This window comes from Diadema setosum, chromosome 12 (assembly GCF_964275005.1).
Source record: "Diadema setosum chromosome 12, eeDiaSeto1, whole genome shotgun sequence".
Lineage (NCBI taxonomy): Eukaryota > Metazoa > Echinodermata > Echinoidea > Diadematoida > Diadematidae > Diadema > Diadema setosum.
The window spans coordinates 16862091-16879150 of record NC_092696.1 but is presented as its reverse complement, the minus strand read 5'-3'; the positions used below and the strand labels follow the sequence as shown (position 1 = coordinate 16879150).

Below are 17060 nucleotides of genomic sequence, written 5' to 3'. Positions count from 1 at the left end.
TACTTCACACTTGGACCAAGTTTGGTAAAATTCCAGTAAATATTACTCAAGTTATTGCGTAAACGAAAGCGGACGGACGTACGTACGGACGTACGGACGTACGGACGTACGGACGGACGGACGGACAACCCGAAAACATAATGCCTCCGGCACCACTTCGTGGCGGAGGCATAAAAAAAAAAGACATGAAAGTCTGTCTTCAAAAGGCACTGGTCTTCAAAATGCACTGCTAAACAAATAGGATTTTAAATTACTCCTGAAAGATGTTATGGAGCTTGAGTTTTTCAGCTCATGAGGAAGTGAATTCCACAGTGTTGCTCGTTCCCCCCAAGATTTCCTAGAAAATGGAATACGTAAGAGACCTGAAGTTGAGGATCGAAGAGTTCATGAAGGTTGGTATCGACGAAACAAACAAACATTGTAATCAGGAACTGTTCCCTCAACAACGTGATAAACCAAAAGAAGTATCTTAAACCGAATACTCTCCTGTACAGGCAACCAATGAAGACTCTTCAGGATAGGGGTGATATGACTGCGTTTACTTGACAAGGAAACAATACGTGCAGTGGTGTTTTGTAGCTTTTGTAATTGGGCAATTTGTGAGTTTGGTAGATTGAAAAACAAACCATTACCGAAATCAAGAAGAAATAAGTGCATGAACAAGTTTTTCCTTGGCAGAGGGAGTCAAATACTTGCAAATAAAACCAATATTGCGCAATTGGTAACAGACTGATTTAGAAATGTTGGTGATTTGATCAGTCATAGCCATGTTTCTTCTTCAATGATGTCTTCAGTATCATCATATTTGGATATCATGATTATGGTTATCATCGTCGTTTGTTTCAGAGCACATCTGTACCATGGTGGGGAGAGCTGGTTGAGTGACTTCAGTCATCCACATTATCAGGCTGGTATCAAGGCTACAAAGCGAGGTAAGATGACCCTTTTTCCAGTGCCGTATATAAAGAGAATCTCGACAACTGCTATTAAAAGTTCACCTTCTTTTGTTTTATGTCGGTTTGTAGATTAATTCATTATTCGCTGTCTTGTGCATTTTCTGCGCCTCCATTTCCATCCCCATCTTTAGTTAAGTTGTATTAAGCATATGTACATATATTTAAAACTTCCTCTGCTATCTTTTAAAGCATTGGCTATTGTTGGAACACACAATGATCCATGGTGTAAACCACGGACAAAGACCATGGGGCGCCAAGTGTTGCATGGAATAGTTCGTTACGAAATCAGTCATCTCGTTACAAAGTAATCATTTCGTTTACGAAATGACTGATTTCATAACAAAATATTCCGTGTGGCACTTGGCGCCCCTGGTCTTTGTCCATGGTTTAAACCATAGACAAGAATGTACCACCTTTGTGAATTTGGGCCATATTGTCTGCACTGCAAATGTTGTTACCTGCTCTCTTTTCACAGTTCACGGAGTTGAGCCTGACATGACAAGAGAGGGTGGTAGCATCCCTGTCACATTGACCCTCCAGAGGGCCACGGGGAAGAATGTGATGCTCCTTCCGGTGGGCGGAGCTGACGATGGGGCACACTCCCAGAACGAGAAATTCAATCTCTCGAACTATTTGCAAGGAGTAAGTAGAGCCACATTGACAGTGGTAGAACACTGCAAAGTTTAAAGGTCCTGTACACCTTTGGGAGCAGTGATTTTAAAAATGTTCAAGATATCACATTTGATGCATATGAGTAGGTCTGTTGTATCACAAAACATCCCACCATATAATTTTTTTTTTTTTTTTGCAATAAAGCCTACCATATAAAGAGATATCAGTATTTTTCTCATTAAACCGTAACTGTAGACGGTTTGTTCGTCCATCCACACAAGCGGCCAAACTTCTCAAAATTTCAGTTCTAAAATTAAAAGTGTTGTGATGTAGCATGAGATGTAGGTGTCCTGTTACATCCACAGCATCTCTTAAAGTAGACATTCAAAGAGATCATTAAATTCTGCAAGTTAGGCATCAGTAGAAAGCTCAGAAGACATAGAAGGCAATGGAATTTTGTTACCTCGCTTTCGCGTTGCTAGAAAGAAGTAAACGCTCACGAAAAACTGCGGTTTTCTGGAGCCTGATAAGGGCCAATTCGTCAGGAAAGATGCCCGTTTCGCCTGACGTCACGCACTGGATTTGCGGACTCTGCCCGGTGAATGTGTGTACAATGTTAACGGAGGTACAACCTGATTCTTTTGCATTTTATTTCCTTATGTAAAAGTCGAATTGAACGAAATATAACTTTTCATGGTTTAATAGTAATGAAGAAACATTTCTCTCTCGATTTTTTGTAATTCTTACAGATATTTTTGTCAATATTCAGGAATTCAAGCTACTTAGGTAATCTTATTTTTCTTACGTTTGTAATGTTAGCACGTTCAAGTTTCGCTGGTCACATGAAGCGTTTAATTGGAAATCATGAGGATGCCCATGACAGGATTGATAATCTAAGACATGGTGATGTTGACAATAACAAGCAGACTTACGAAAAATGGCGAAATATCAAAATAGGAGAGATTTTAAAACGAGGATCGAGATAACAACTTGTGCAGCCCAGTCTCGTAGCTCGCGATTGCTCGCATGCAGTATGTACTTGTATTAATCCGCGGTGAAGTGGCTCTACTGCTCCGATCCGCATTGGTAGCCGCTCGCCGCACCACCATCCTCACTGCCTGCGTGCCTGGCCTGTTACGTGATTAGCCAAGTCATGGAAGTACTTTCATTGGCGTAGGAACAATATGCATAACCACGTGTGTTTGTTTACGTTCGCGCCCGATACGATCACAGAACTCTTATAAGAGTTCTGTGGATACGTTGTACTGTAATACTGTACGACTACACGAGATTCTAACCAGGGAGGTGGGAAGAGAAGGAGTGGAATCTTCGACATCGACAAGGTTTGGTGTTTTCGCAAGTAATTACATCACTGCTTCACCAGTGTGCACACGCTCGTAAAACTTCCGTAAATGACATCTGCTATGATAGCTATCACGCCATTGCGCCTGACTAGTTGCTGACCTCAAACCGGTCAGACCAAGGAGGTACAATACTAGGCTAGCAAGGTCTAATAGCAGGGCGGACATAAGCACTTCCCGATTGCTCGGGCAAGTGAAAATCAAAGTCGTACAAGTGTTCTGAACAAGGAGAAAAATGCGTGCCCGAATCGGGCAGGCAAATAATTTTGAAGCCACCTTCTTTCTCCACATTTTCCCTTCAACAAACCCATGAAATCATGCACACACAAGCCCAAAACTAACAACTGTCATAGCGATGTCACGATTTCAACAACTGTCGAACACTGACTTACTTGAAGAAGCCTGGGTATTGCATTGCGATGCCACATCAACGCTCATCGATATCGAACAAAGTTTTTATTCCAATACGATGTACTATTAGCCTATTTTGGCAGTAGAAAATAGCGGTAGCAGAAAAAACTGCCATTTTCTGCTCGCCGTTAGCTGCCTACAGGTGAGTCGGGTAGTCACTGGTTGTGCGTGCTCCATGTGGATACCGAGCACAGTGCACGCGCAGTCAAAAGTGAACACCAAGTTTACCAAGTAACAATAAAAATTCCACGACGGCAAGGTGCCTGACTTGGGGAAGGGGGGGGGGGTAGAGGGGAGAGAGACCATTTGACAAAAAAGAAACCGCGCGTACTGGCGCATTCTTGGCGGTCATGAACAGTCTGGGGCCTGGAGGAATGAACAGGGAAAATGTTTGACAAGTCGAAGACCCAGCCAGGATTACAAACGTAATGATTCTTTATTTCTCTCATTTAATTTGCCTAAAATAGGGCTATCTCTCCCTCTCTCTCTCTCTTTCTCTTTCTCTCTATTTCCTTTTCTATTTCTTGTAAGAATTGTTTGTACTTACCGATAAAGAAAAATGAAATAAATAAACAGTGTTAAACTTGAAATGCCTTATTTTCCTGCTTTAAAATACTTCTCCATTTTGTACATTATTTCTATTCTGAGTTATGAAAAAAAGAGAAAACATGTTGCTGATTGTTACTCTAAAAGTTGTTTATTCCAAAGGTTCGCTAATCTAAAACTTAAATAAGAAATTTAATCTGGGAACAAATTCAATTCATTTTCAGATTAACAAGCCTTTTCCCCATTTTTACATTAACCAAACTTCAGAATAATGCTGCAAATGTTTGGATTAACAAACCCTCATATTTTTGGAAGAAAAACATTGGCACAGGGATTTTGCGTGTTTCAGATTTGGAATAACGAATTATAGAATACGTACAAATGTATCTCATGTCTTCTTCTTTTTTATTATAATAAGAATAATGAATACCGGACAAACAAAAAATCAAAGATGTCAAACTACGACATAAACTTATGAGAGAGAGAGAGAGAGAGAGAGGGGGGGGGGGGAAGAAAGGTTACTGGTCGTTACTTTAAAAAAATCGTCACTCCCAAGGGTTCAATTATCCAAAAACTGAAACAAAGGGTTCTTAAATCGAAAAGAGAAAAAGATGAAAATTAAGTTTCGTTATTTCGAAGTCCTGTTCACTCAAAAACATTCCATATTCTGAATGTTCGTTTATCCAAAAAACGAAATAAGTATAAATTTCTTGCCGCGTAATTCAATTTCAGATAAACGAACTTTTCGAACCACAAATCAAATTAAACAAACCATAATTAAATTTGTCGGATTAACAAACATCCGCACATGCAATATGCGTGTTTCGAAATAACTACCATCGGGATAGTGAATCTTATTCTTTTTCGGAATAACGAGCACCACGCAAAGAGACGCGATGCCAAACTAAAATTCAAACCTCTTTTTTCTCCTTTTTTTACCACCCGTCTATACACGTTTTCTGAACATTTCCTTATGCCCGACTAAAAAAATAATATTTGCACGTTACTGTGAAAGTTCGTTTATCCGAAAATGAAACAAGCTAGCTCGAGAGTTGATACTCTGAAGGTTTGCTAATTCGACAATGAAAAAAGAAAAAAAAATGTTAATCTGAACGTAAGATTAGCTTTGATTTTCTTATGGTTCGTCAATAATAATAATGATAACAATAAAGAGGTTTTGTAATTCCTTTTTTAGATTCATGTCCGGATAAACGCAGCTATGGAATCACAAACATTCTTGCATGTTTTTGTTTGTTTGTTTGTTTGTGTGTTTTTTTTTGGGGGGGGGGGGGGGCGAATCATATTTCATTGTTACACTTGCGATCATCTACATTCATTAGACAGGGCTCGACACTAACTGTGGCTCGGTGGCCCAGGGCCACCAAAAAACGCACGTCGGGCCGACAATATTTCAGAAATGAAGATTTTGGTGACCCGATCGGGCCACCAAAAAAGTCGGATGTTTGCTTTTACTGTTGGAAATGAACAGCGGTAACAATCGGCTCCGTAAGATGCTAAAATAATTGGAAATGAATATCGGTAAGATTCAGCTCCTTACGATGCAAAAATTAATGTCAGTTATTTGATTTTGCGTTCGGAAATGAATAAGGATAACATTCGGCTCAGGAAGATGCTAAAAGTAAATGCCGAATGATCCCTTGTAACGTTCGGAAATGAATAACAATGATATTCAACTCCGTACGATGATTAGATAAATGTCGGATGTTTGTGTTTACTTTCGAAAGCAAAGAGCAATAACATTCGGCTCCGGAAGATGCTAAAATAAATGTCAGATGATTGTTTTTACGTTTGGAAGTGAATAGCAGTAATATTCTGCTCCATACCATGCTAAAATAACTGTCGGATGTTTTTAAGATTTCGAAATGAATAACAGTAATGTTTAGCTGCGTTCGATGGTAAAATAGTTATTAATGTTTGATGTTTGCTTTGACGTTTGGAAATGAATAACCATAGTATTCAACTCCGTACGATGATAAAATAAATGCCGGATGATTGCTTTTACATTCGAAAGTAAATAGCAATAATATCAGCTCCGGAAGATGCTAAAATAAATGTCGAATGATCCCTTTGACGTTCGAAAATGAATAACAATAATTTTCAACTCCATACGATGATTAAATAAATGTTGGATGTTTGCTTTAACTTTCGAAAGTAAATAGGAATAACATTCGGCTCCAGAGGATGCCAAAATAAATGTCAGATGATTGCTTTTACGTTTGGAAGTGAATAGCAGCAACATTCTGCTCCATAATTATGCTAAAATAAATGTCGGATATTTGCTATAACATTTCGAAATGAATAACAGTAACATTCAGCTGCGTTTGATGGTAAAGTAAATGTCTGATGTCTGCCTTGACGTTAAAAAAAAAATGAAAAACAGTATAACATACGGCTCAGTACGATTTAGAGTCTCGACGATCAGTATGTACGATGAATGACGGCGGCGGTTTAGACAAAAATGTGGAAAAAGAAGTACTTCCTCACGGCTCATTCTTCCACCTCTGTAAGTAGCAATTCGCTTCGTAGAACAGCACACGAAATACACAGATTACGTGTGGCGAACATTACTCGTACAGTATTGAGTTTATGTTCATCCATTATTATTACAAACAAAAACATGCATAGAGAGCGAGTGATCAGCTGCAGGAGTCTTGCGTCGAACGTCGAGGGGGCATGGAGCTGGCGCACATGTTCGAAGTACGTACAATAGTAAATGTTCCCATATACACACGTGATTACGCACAGCTCTCACTAGACCGAGGAAGAAATCAGAGCACGAACACTAATATATTCACACACACGCAAACACACACAACGCAGTGCGAACCACACACCAGCACAGTGCATGAACAGCCGATGCGGACCAGCTGAGAGCGAGACGTACCATCCAGCTTGCTGTGACCGGATCTACTTTTTGAAGGCACGGAACCGAAATGCGGACAAAAACGTCTGAAAGAAATCTCTTTTATGCGCCGCTAGCATTCACAAATTTCATACTTTATGAGGATGAAATGTAAGGAAAAACTGTGAACTACAAGGACACATGCAAGAAAACTGCTAATAAACTAAATAATTGGACTTGCTAGGCTCCTAAACACAACACTGAAAACAATTCACGGTAGTAGTCTATGGAGCGAACGTGTACTTTCAGAGTTAGAATCCAGTGCGTGACGTCATCGGGAAGGGGTATCGGCAGACCGTTCATCGGGGCATTTCGGGTTCACTTTTTCGTCCGATTTCAATAATTAATAAAAAATAGTTGGGATTGTTCTTTTCTTTCGATATTTTGTGTACACCTAGGACAGATGTTCAAATTCAATATTTTCTTGTCAAATTTGTGTTTCGTGCTCTTTGAATTTCTACTTTAATGCCTCCGCCATGAAGTGTTGCCAGAGGCATTATGTTTTGGGATTGTCCATCCAGCTGTCCATAACCAATTTTGTGGACAATGTGTACATACATATTTATAATCACTGTTTGAGGTATCCAAATAAAACTTGGCATATGTATGTATGAGTGGCCAAGGCTGTGCCTATCAACTTTTGGGCACTCCCGCTAAAGGTCAAAGGTGATAGGTCAAGGTCAAATATTATAATTTCACCATTTTGCCCTCATATGTCTACAATGCCTGAAGCATTTTCATGAAACGTAAATATGTATTACAAGGTAAACATTCTTTAAATGAAGTTTTAGGCCATGTTGTTAAAGGCCAAAGGTCAAGTGAAAATGCACATATTTAAAAATGCATAGATTTCACTTATTTCTCAATATCTTGGAATTTGCTCTAGGTGTCTGGGTAACTTGGTACATATACATATACATATGCTGCCTACCAATGATCCTATTGGAAGGCTTTCTGTCACAAAGTCAAAGGTCAAGGGTCAAAGGTCAGGTTAAAGTGCAAAAGTTCTTCTACTAAATGAGGAAATTATACAAACTATTTTCTCCATACAGGGATGTACCTTAGAAACGACTTAACTGTATTCACATAATAAAATTTGTATACTGGACAATGATTATGTGGGGAAAGATTTGGGCCATAGGGTTAAAAGTCCAGAGAAAATGCTGAAATGTCACTGTTTTTGTCTATGTTTTGAAAATGTATTTGAAAAATTTTGTCATGAAATTTGGTGTAAAAAAATGCAGATTGTGATTATTTGCCAACCATGTGAAACCATTATCTCACATTTTCAAGATATTCTATAGAACTTTTGAAAGAATAATGCAAATCAATGTAGGCTTACCAGTTGCTATAGCAACATGTCTAGTTGTGAATATTGTTTAAATGCATCTCTGAATAATTTGGCAGTTTTCTTCAAAAGCTTCCTGGTACCAAGTGAAGTCATGTAAAATGACACAATTCTCGGTGTTTCCAATACCGAGATGCAAATCAACTGCGTTATTATGGGATCAGAAACTCCAACCCGAAGCACCTTCTGATCTGGAGATTCTCCCGCCTGAAACCCCTAGCAAACGGGAGACTCCAAGTTGATGTGCGCGAAGTTCCTTGTGGCCGGGGTCCAGGCTGTATAGGGTTCTAGATGCTCTCTTGTGCTATTTAATGCTTATTTTTCAACATACGATGGCAATAAGTAAGAAATCCTTTCCAACGGGAGACATAGAGCCAGGGCGGGAGAAATTAAATCTCAAGCGGGAGAACGGGAGATTTTGCAAAAATGGGCTTTCGGTGGGAGATCTCCCGTCGAAAGCGGGAGAGTTGGAGTCTCTGTGGGATAGTGTGTGGGACAAACTTGCCCTGGTTTTGGCTGCATACATACTCATGTCACCTTCTGTCTTTATCCTGGGGTATTTTTTGATGAAGATCTCTTCACTTTCCTTTATGTGACCAGCACAGTGAAGCCTTACAGCCAGGAGGTTTTATACATGGAGTAACAATAGTTTTATTCCCTTTGATCTAATGTTTGATGCCGCCACTAAGAAATATAAGAAGTATGTGCTAAACTGGAGCTGCCTCACAGATAGGAAGACAATTGACTAGTGTCTCATTGCACAATCACCAGCCACTTTCAAAGGAAAGAATTGTCTTTGTGATGGTAGTTACTTTTCGCTACCCCTCCTCTAATAAAGGGTAGGTGGTACAGACACGAGGATGCGCGAACAGAAATTGAGCAAAAAATGCTGAAATAAAGCTGAAAATTACTCGACTGGGCATATGCAGGCACTAATCTGATATATCTGTCAATAAAGAATTATACTTGAAGATTATTCCATATTACTTTTAATTGGGGAAATTAAGCCGAAAAGTGATAAAACCAGCTTTCCAGGATGGTACAGTTTTAATAAACATTTTCACATGATACAGCTCTGATTTACACTGTTGTGCAAATTTCTGGACGGAATTGACTTTTGTTTTACATGCTTTATCATTAACCCTATTCTAACTGGGCTATTTGAGACCAAGTTTTTACTGGGGGGGGGTCAATTTGACCCCCCCTTCAGATCTCGGCCGCCGATCGCGCGATCGCCGCAAAATTTTGCCTGTACATAGAGCCGGATGTCAACTACAAGATTATATGGTCATACAATAGAAAAAGTTTGATTTTATATTTTTTAATAAATTAATTATGCAAATTAACGCATGAAATCATATTTTCACCTATAACTCCATTAAAAAGATTGAAGGATTGCTAAATTTTTGTGTCAGAGTTCCTCAAGACATATCAAACAATTTTCTTATAAAAAAATAGCGCAATCAAAGTCAGTTTCTTTTGTTTTGTATTGTTTTGTTAATTTCTTATGTATTTTATTGTTTTTTCGACCTTTTGTTTTCTATTGTTTTTTTGCCAAAATTTGTTGCAGGCACTTTTCCAAGCTGATCTACAATAGAATTGATTAATTTCAATGGTTAAAAGTTGAAATAATCCAATTCATATCAATTAAACAAAAAAACACAATTTGCATTGGATTTGCACACAAAATCATGAATTTGAGCTGTTTTTGGGTTGACATGCATATGCAAAACATTGCGTAACTTCAGAACGGTGTACCCGGACGTCGCAAATTTGGTCTCAAAATATGCGGGAGACTTCAATGAAAAAAGTCACAAAACGCCGCGGCAAAATCTTTGCGCGTTGCGGAATGGTGGCGCGAAATGTCGAGGGGGGGGTCAATTTGACCCCCCCCCAGTTAGAATAGGGTTAAGAGAAATTTCATTTCATTTAATGAATAAATAGGCAAAATATGGCCAACATTATGATTACGTTCAAAATAAATCTTCAGATTGCTCAGCAAGACGGCGGCATCGAACATCGATTATCAAAGGCACAAGTGCACCAGTGGAATTCTTGTGTACATCAATAGAAATCTGACAACTGTATGGATAATTTCAGCCAGTTAGAACTCTATGTATAAAACCTCCCTGCTTACAGTAGTGAACCATGACTCCAGTGACCACAAATCAGTAAAATTTAGAAACTTGCAGCTCTTTCAAAGCTGAATTATAGCCAAGAAAAAAAAGGGGTAACAAGGGATGAAGCAGACAAATAACTCCATGAATTGTATGGGCACTATGACGCGCGCGAGACAACTGGAAGCATCAATGGCACTGAGCAATTATGTAGCTGTTGTACAGTTCTTGTATGATAGATTAAAGGGGACCTCCGGATGATTTTCAAACTTTTACATTTGAACAACTATAAATTAGTTAAACTGAGTACGGAGTTTCAGAATTTACACTGATTGGGATGAGGAATGAGAGTGTTTTCAAAATTCATAACAAATTGCAATGAGCAAGGATGATGACATGGCAGCTTCACCATAAGAATGTACGAGTTGAAGCTCAAGGAAGCAGAACAAAAGAAGAAGGCATGCATAGAGTCTTCACAGGTGAACTTGTCGAGCAAGCAGCATTGTAATGGAATTATACTGCTACATTTCTGAAATATGTGAGGCTCTGATGTCATCAACACTGTTCAGTGTAATTTGTTTAAGATTTTCAGTTTATTGGTTTCTCTGCTCAAGGACCACAATAAATTCCACGAATCTATACATGTAGCTGTCGATTTATGTATTACATGATGTGAAATTATGAAAATCGTCTGGAATGCCCCTTTAATTTCACGTTTTATGCTCCAATGTTATGCACTGGCCTTTTATACAGTATTAAAAGTGTCTGTGTTTGAGAGGCCAGCTTTTCTTCTAATTTTTGTCTCATCCCATTTCGCAGACCAAGCTTCTGGGAGCCTACTTTGAAGAGGTTGCCAAACTGGACTGAGCAAGAAGAGGTCACCACTTGAAAGAGAGATGCATAGAGTCTAAAGCTGCCAGATGTTTGGTAGATGAGATTATTCTCACACTTTGTTTAACACGTTGTGTTTTTCTAAACTTTTCTGAAGGAATAAGGAAAGACACATATGAGTTTAGTAGAACATTTGCTTTCCAGAAAGACTACTCAATTTCTTTGTTTCATGAGAAGCTATAAATTTTGTGAACCATCACTCATTGTATCACTTTTGACAGAAATGATTGATTATCTGAATTTGCTACAAAGCAATTTGTTATGTCAAGTGTTTGGCTATGTAAATCAATCCACAAGACTGTGCAAACTCCCAGACCCAGAACCAGATTAAAAGCAGATACTTTGATATACCTTTCAGTAACTGTTGCATTCCAAATTTAAGGGCTTCTGATAGGTCAATTTCTTTATAGAGCACTTGACATTGTGTGGTTAACAATCAATGATAAGATTTTGTTACAATGCCCCTGTGGAAATTCTGATGTAAAATTCATACATTTGTCTTGTAACAAGACCACCATCTGTTGTTATGCAAATAATTTGTTCTATTCAAATCAATGCTGTACAATGTTCACTTTGGTTACTAGTCAGTAATATGATCCTTCTTTCGCCGCGCCCTGCTACTCCAAACATGTTTGTTCAAAAGGTGTATGCAGATGTTTGTATAACAAACAAGGATGCATTGGGTTTCAAGTTTTATGGAGGCAAAATCTTAGATAGTGAACTTGGGATTCGTGAAACAGGTGAACTTATGTAGTACAGGCGACTGTCGGGAAAATGGAGTTCTCAGGAGGAATAGTCTTCTCTCGATATAATGAAATTTTGTCAAAACTGCAGGAAACATTATTCCTTATAATTCTAGAACCGGAATTTTTACTTGGATGTAACGAAATTCTTGATAACACTGAAGGGAATTTTGTACCATAGACTTAAATGATAATACTTTTAGGGCCTGAATTTTTACTCCACTTTCAAATATTTTTGTTAAAACCCATTGTATCACTTGTCAAAAATGTCAGCCATTCATTCTTTCAATTAACCCTTTTAAACTCACTTTCTCAAAATATGATTGACATTTAGGACAAAATGTTTTTCAAGTGGTAATGACAGGGGTACGTGTGCTTCCCCAGTAGCCGCATTCACTCACAAAAGAGTTCACACACGCTATGCAGGACAAATAATCACAGTTTAAAAGTGAAAAGCGAGCAAAGCAACAATGACTCGAACATGGCTCTGGGCATCCGAATGTGCAGATCTAATGTAGCCAGTTGAATCATGAGATCAAAAAAATTAATTTTCTTTTCACCTACCATTTTCACACACTGCTCATGGCAAATTTTTGCAATGTTAGGAAAAAAAATCAAGCAGGATGGATTTTTGCATTGTGATGAGAATGTGATTTACCTGATTTTTTGTATGTGTTCAACAAGTGAAACCTGCGGTCCTAGCAGGGGTCAGGAGTTTTCCGTGCAACATTATTATTTAGTTTATCAGAGTGAAAGATACAGGCATTGGAGCTGGACTGTTTAGATTTTATTTTCATGCCATTTCATTATGGTTTATAATCTCTTGTACTAAACGAATGGATTGTTCATCTCAGTCTGTTATACAAAATGCAAACATCTGACTACAAAGAAGAAGAAGGAGAAATGCTGACGAAATTCAACTTTCAAAGGGGCTGCAAGTCCATCTATCATCAGGAATGTAAAAATGTGTGCATAAAAGCTCACTTTTTTCTTCTTTATCCATTCAAATTGGTCAAAGACACTTTATTATCCTTTGGCATGATTATTTTGACATTTCCACAGCGAGATGCTCTGACTTGGGCAAATTTAGAGGAATATAAAGTACTTTTTGTAGCATTGTGCATTCTGAGACATGTTTGCCTTTGAGAAAAATAGAAAACTTTTTGAAACTAAAGCAACATATCTAAGATTATAATGGTAAAAGATAACTGCATGTGTTATCAGGGATATATGAATAAAAATTGTTCATTTGTTTTCTATTTCGATGTGTTCTGCAGACTTGATTGTGTTTTGCATGCTTGTTTGTTTGTCAGTTTGTTTGTTTGTTCATTTGTTTGGACTAACTTGTGGCCCAAGGCAAATACATGTACAGGTCCATGTATTTGGGCCAGTGAGATGTTAAATCCGATTTGGAAGTGTAACATTTCATAAGCACAACAGTTAAATGTTGATCAAAGTCATATAAAAATTATGAAAGTTACAAAATTGTGAAGTTGCACTAATTTTTGCACAAGATTTCTTGAATAGTTGTTTACATGTAGGACCTACATGAATGAGCTCACAATTTTCCATTCATAATTTATGAAAATAAACATTCATGAGGATTCAGTTCCTCAGCTGCAAAAGTGAAAAATGTGTCATTCCTCGCTGAATAACAGGGCTGTTTAAGGATATTTTTTGTTTTTTCTGGAATTTAGCAAAACTTTCCAATTTCTTATGAAATAAACTTCCTTGATTTTAATCTAATTCTGGGATTAAATTTTCACTGTTCTGCTTTAACAGTTTTGCTCTTTCTTATCAGACTAACTTTAAACAGGTCCAGAATTCCAATTTCATATAAATGCTTATAAGCAAGCTTTCACGGGATAAATGCATTGCCTAAGAGCATAAACGCTGCTCCTGCTGTGGTCACTTTCCGGTAGCCACAGTGGCTCCTCATCTTGACCATAGAATCTATTCAAATGACCAATGGTATTGGAATCCCAGCATTTTTTGTTGATTAACATATGTAGCAAAACGTCTGTATCTGATTCATTATCCCCAAAGAGGTGCTTGTGGCTTTATAAATGACTGCCATTAGTCCATGGGCCAGGCCAGATATTGGTACCATCTGAGGTGGCAAAACCTTTTTGGTGTCATTTTGTTTGTCGGGCATAGATATGCTTATCAAGCTATGATAGCATTTCCAAATCAGTAGCTTAGTCCTAATAAATGAATTTTTAATCCGTTTGGTTTTGCTGTTATATCCCTTTACTTCTGAATCGAAACTAATCGCTACAGAAAGAAGAGCACTGTCTTCTGTATGTCCACAGGTGTTCTGTTGTAAACGCGGTGCGCTTAGTCTTTATTCAAGGCAGCGAAGGGAATATCCAAGGGTTATGATGTCCACAGCGCTTAGTCTTTATTCAAGACGGCGAAGGGAATATCCAAAGCTAATGATACAGTGTATATCCCCTCATCTAAAAAGCAAAAAAAAAAAAAAAAAATTCCTAATGGATTTTGCCGTATTTTTCAATTATTCATCATTTTCCGGTGAAAACACTACGGTGAAAACGCTAATGCCATGCCACTGTCGCTTTATTTCCATCCAACAATGAAAGATAATGCAGAAACAATGTACCGGTACACTACAATACATTATGATAAATAATATTGTACATGAGCAGAGTGATATTTGTTTAAAACTGATGTATTTGTTGAAAGGGTGGTGTAAAAACAGTATAGATAATTCCTTTTATTAGGAACTTTAGATATGATAACATCCATGAGGAATTGCTGTTTTGTTTTGTTTTGTTTTTTAGATAAAGGGATATACACTGTATCATAGGTTTTGGATATTCCTTTCGCCGTCTTGAATAAAGACTAAACGCACCGCGTTTAGCAGTTAGTCTGGGCAGCATCACCCTTTGGATATTCCCTTCGCCGCCTTGAATAAATACTAAGCGCACCGCGTTTACAACAGAACACCTGTGGACATACCATGAGCTCCATGGACAATGGCATACAGAAGACCGTGCTCTTGTTCCTGTAGCGGTTAGCCTCGATTCAGAAGTGTAGGGATATAAAAACGAGACCAAATTGGTTAAAAATTCATTTATTAGGACTAAGCTACTCATTTGGAAGTGCTATCATAGCTTGATAAGCATATCTATGCCCAACAAACAAAATGCCACCAAAAAGGTATTGCCACCTGAGATGGTACCAATAACCAATTTTTCGCCTCTTGGCCCATGGACTACATTCTTCTTGAGCAGCATGGGCGGCGAATTGGCTCAGTCTGCGTCTGCCTCACGATCCCAAGGACCCGGGTTCAAACCTGAGTCTGGACTGAGCAATGTTGTGTGTAATCATACCGTCCCTTCTGGCAAGAGGCAAAACACTCTATCCCTCGGATAGGACATAAAATGGAGGTCCCATGTCTGAGAGAGTAACAACTCATGCACGCCAAAAAATCCCGCTTCATTCATTCATCGCAAAGAGCAGGGTGTTTGACCCGGTGAAGTGGTCCCACCTCACATCCAACTGGACCCCATGGAAGACCAGCTTAGTGTAGCTGAATATGGGCTATCCAGCCATCTCGATCGATCTTCAGACGGAAAATGAACAAACATGATTAACCAACCGTATGATTTTTTTCTGGTAAAAAATGACCGATGATATTGGAATCGCAGCATTTTTGGTTGATTCATATGTAGCAAAACGTCTGTATCTGAAACTTTATGAACCCAAAGAGGTGCTTATGGCTTATTCTTCTTGAGACGCAAGACTAGTCAACTCTGTAGTTTTTTCTCTGAAAAAGACCATAAGTTACGAGAGCAGCTGCTTATTACTCAGTAAATGTGTATTTTCATTTACCAGGCTCAATTCCCATGTGTTCTGAGTTATGTTTACGAGCGATGTTTATAGACAAAATAAAAAAAAAAAAAAAAAAAAACCACAACTACAACAACCCAAAACATACAGGTATAAGTATGCTTGAAAGTACAAACGTACTGGTAAATATGTCAAATTGTAATGATGAGAGAGAGAGAGAGAGAAAGAGAGAGAGAGAGAGAGATATAGGGAACAGTGTGTGGATTTTCCCTTATGAGTACAATTATGCGCGATGTTTGTAATAAATAGAGTGAAATTAAATTGTCTTCCGAAGTGGACACGGTAATTTGTACCACTGTCATGTGTAGGGATGAGAAACCTTGCAATTCCTAAACTTCCATTTGTTTTTCTGCCCGATTTTGCTGAAACTTACCATTCTGTTTGCTTTTACACCATTAGTGCGGATTGACACAGAAAAACCAATAACGTTATACATTGGACTCCCGTTACAACGAAGACGTCGGGGTCCGGCAATTTTCTTTCGTGTTATCGAAATTTGGTCATATAACCGAACACATAAACGGTGGAAAATACGTAAAGTAGATAACGTTGCGGCCCGAATTTTTTACTTCGTTGTAACCGGGATTGGTTATAACCGTGTTCGTTATAACGGGAGTGCACTGTACACACTTTCCGAAGTCCCTGACGCAGAGAGGGTAAACGTCAACATGACCTCTCGGAAATCTTTCCTCTTTATAAGAGCAATGTACAATACGAACGATCATGCAAACATTGAATTTTGAAGTTTGAATTGAGAAATTGAAATTTTGTCTGGTTTCTGTACACAACCAGTGGAAATTTGGAAAATTGACGTTATGACATCAGCTAACTGATTTGCATACTTTTATAACTGTTCGAGAATTGTTTTGCAAGTATTGGCGGAACTTCACAGTTTCACAACTTACATGCTTTCTGTCAGGTTTTGTTCATATTTTCAATTTTGGGCTTGTATACACTCTGCAGGCTAACTTTTCATTGGTCCGGAGTTGTCCTCTAAAAGAAAGCTTTACGTTTTTGTTTGCTTGTTTGTTTGTTTTTATTCGTTTTTTAGATATTTTGCTTTATAGTTAAAGAGCAAGCAATAAAAACAAATAAAAGCAAAATTCTACAACAATATTATCTGTAATTTCCTTTTTGTTTAAGTATTTTTTCTTTGGTGCGACTTTTGGCAATTCAGCAGACAAGAACAAATGTGACGTCATGACGGCAGCCATATTCTATATCATGTGTGCGCATACGCATATATGAAAATATGAAAATTATTATTTTGAAGTAGAGA

The 17060-nt window shown here is 38.2% G+C and overlaps 1 protein-coding gene across 1 annotated transcript in view; it reads left to right on the top strand.

The window, feature by feature from the left end:
* Positions 1-13451, top strand: part of LOC140236140 (cytosolic non-specific dipeptidase-like) — a 41242-nt gene extending 27791 nt beyond the window's left edge. The window contains exons 11-13 of the mRNA XM_072316110.1: positions 847-932; positions 1432-1598; positions 11094-13451. Of these exons, the coding sequence (XP_072172211.1) occupies positions 847-932; positions 1432-1598; positions 11094-11141 (301 nt within the window). The 3' untranslated portion in view covers positions 11142-13451. The remainder of the gene's footprint in view (positions 1-846; positions 933-1431; positions 1599-11093) is intronic.
* Positions 13452-17060: the final 3609 nt, after the last annotated feature.